Source organism: Gossypium arboreum, chromosome 5, assembly GCF_025698485.1.
Source record: "Gossypium arboreum isolate Shixiya-1 chromosome 5, ASM2569848v2, whole genome shotgun sequence".
NCBI lineage: Eukaryota > Viridiplantae > Streptophyta > Magnoliopsida > Malvales > Malvaceae > Gossypium > Gossypium arboreum.
In genome coordinates, this window is record NC_069074.1 from 54,930,970 (window position 1) to 54,933,593 (window position 2,624).

The following is a 2,624-nucleotide window of genomic DNA, read 5'->3' on the forward strand; positions in this document are numbered from 1 at the left end:
AAATTAATCCTTAATGTGCATGACTAGATTCTGCTATGGAACATGAATTGTGAATGCTTCATGTTTAAGAAATGACAAGTGAATGACTGAAGCTCCAAAGGACACTTGCTAGGTTCGGCCTCCCTTGTTTAATGAAGCAATTAAGTGGCAACCTTTAGCCAAAAATCATGAATTAAATGGTGTAACTCCAAGGGCCAAAATAGGTGTGAATGCCGTAACCTGAAGAGTCTATAGGTGTGAACATGGTGAACCAAAAGGACTTGTTGTGTGAACACAATGTGAACGGAATGTAGAGGTTCATGGAGGAAGTCATTCGGCCAACCATCTCATGCATGTATTATGTCCCTTTGACCGAATAGTCACTTGTGTAGATAAAGGGGTAGCACAACATTCATGGCTCTTGGTCATTCATGAACCTTTGGAATTAATGTACCTTGCCATTCATGCATTCCACCGATTCATGCATCTTGAGTGTCCATGCACCTTAGCCGTCCATGCACCCTCCAAAAGACATGTTGCTTCAAGCTCCATACATCCATTGAGTTTCTACAAGAAAATGTGAACAGAATTAATTCAAGCTAATGTGAACACAAATGTAAACATTAAATTCGGTTATGACAATTTAATTAATATCAATAAACACTTTTAAGACATATTTAATAAAACTAATGTGAACTAAATTTAATATGTGGTTTATTAATTAACTAATTAATGAACTTATTAAATAAAAATTTAATAGCAGTCAAATGAAGTCAAAGTAGTCTTCATGAGCTAAAACCGAGCTGGACTTGGACCCATGAGCTGGTAGTGAGCTGGTAGTGAGCTGGACCCGAGCTGGGGAACTGGAAGTGAGCTAGTGGAGAGCTCTATGAGTTGAGCTGGACTTGCAGGTAGTTGCATGGTGAGTTCAAGGAACTGGAATCAGCTTTCTCGGAGCATCCTAATGGCGTTTCCATCCAAAGTTGAGGTACAAAAGCTATGATGGACTCCTTAAACTTCTTGGCTCGAGCTCGAGTAATAGGACCTTGTGGTAGCACCATAGAATCCTCGCTCGAACTAGCTGAACCACGGGGCGTGATCACATCATTAAACCTCATCCTATTTTCTTATGTTTTATGACATGCTGATCATTTTTCCCTTCTATGGCAACATCAAATTCACACTCTAACATGTACTTATGAATATTAAGTATTTTTACCGATTAAGCCCTTTTACTCGTTTTCACTTAAAACCGAGTAGCACAAGTTGCCTAACATAATTTAAAACCTCATATTCTATCATAAAACACCAAAATACACAAATTTCACCTATGGGTATTTTTCCAAATATGAACCCTAGGTTGAATTATTGCTAGCATAAGCTAAATCGAGCTATCGGGATTTCAAAAATATAAAAATCATTAAAAATGGGGCTTGAAATCACTTACTATGAAGCTTGGAAGTTGAAGAAACCCTAGATATGGAGAGAGGTAAGATTCAGCCAAGGCTTGATGAAGATGAACACACTCTAGCCTTAATTTCCCTTTTAATTACAAAATGACTAAAATACCCTTAATACCTTTCTTTGAAAATTTTCATGTACAAGCCCATTTTTGTCCAAAATTTTAGAAATTGGTCAAATTTCTATTTAAGACCTCCTCATTAATATTCCCAAGCAATTTCATACTATAAAATTCTAGAATGCAAGTTTTGCAAATTATTTGATTTAGTCCCTAATCTCAACTTAAGCACTTTATGCACAGAATTTCATCACGAAATTTTGACACAATAATGTAATCATATCATAAACCTCAAAATAATTATAAAATAATTATTTCTCTCTCATATTTGTGGTCATGAAACCACTATTTTGATTAGACCCTAATTTGGGATATTACAGCAACACTATCTATGGCCAAAGGAATTTGTAATCCACTCAGACCACGAGGCTTTAAAACACTTCAAGGGTCAAACGAAGCTCAATAAACTTCATGCGAAGTGGGTAGAATACTTGGAGTCATTTCCATACGTGATAAAGTATAAGAAAGGTAAGGAAAACGTTGTTGCCGACGCCCTATCACGAAGGTATGCACTTGTCAACTTAATTGATTATAAGTTGCTTGGTTTTGAATTTATGAAAGATTTGTATGAAACTGATGCCGATTTTGGTGAAATCTATAAGAGTTGTTTGCATGGTGCGATTGACAAGTATTTTCAGCATGAAGGCTACCTTTTTCTTGAAGGTAAGATGTGTATACCTCAAGGTTCTGTCCAGGAGATGCTTGTCAATGAAGCCCATAGTGGTGGACTTATGGGTCATTTTAGAGTTGCAAAGACTCTAGCAATGTTGCACGAACACTTCTATTAGCCTAAAATGAAGCGTAATGTCATAAGGAAATGCGAATGATGCATCATCTCTAAGAAAGCGAAATCACGCATCAAGCCCCATGGTTTGTACACCCCGTTGCCTATACAAGATGCACCATGGGTCGATAGTTCGATGGACTTCATTCTAGGCCTTCCTAGAATCAAAAGAGAGAAGGACGCAATATTTGTTGTTGTGGATCATTTTTCGAAAATGGCACATTTCATTCCTTGTAATAAAATTGATGATGCTACTAACGTTGCTAATTTGTTTTTCAAGGA

The 2,624-nt window shown here is 36.9% G+C and overlaps 1 protein-coding gene across 1 annotated transcript; it reads left to right on the forward strand.

The window, feature by feature from the left end:
* Positions 1–898: 898 nt before the first annotated feature.
* LOC108485084 (uncharacterized) lies at positions 899–2,346 on the forward strand. Its single transcript, XM_017788942.1, has 2 exons — positions 899–967; positions 1,879–2,346. Exons 1-2 carry the CDS (start codon positions 899–901, stop codon positions 2,344–2,346), a joined length of 537 nt encoding a protein of 178 aa, XP_017644431.1.
* Positions 2,347–2,624: the final 278 nt, after the last annotated feature.

What these genes read in the sequence shown, in the direction of transcription:
- LOC108485084 (XM_017788942.1), top strand. Translation starts at nt 899, where the DNA reads ATGGTGAGTTCAAGGAACTGGAATCAGCTTTCTCGGAGCATCCTAATG. An exon ending in CGTTTCCATCCAAAGTTGAG is followed by an intron (nt 968 to 1,878) that starts GTACAAAAGCTA and finishes GGGATATTACAG; the next exon opens with CAACACTATCTATGGCCAAA.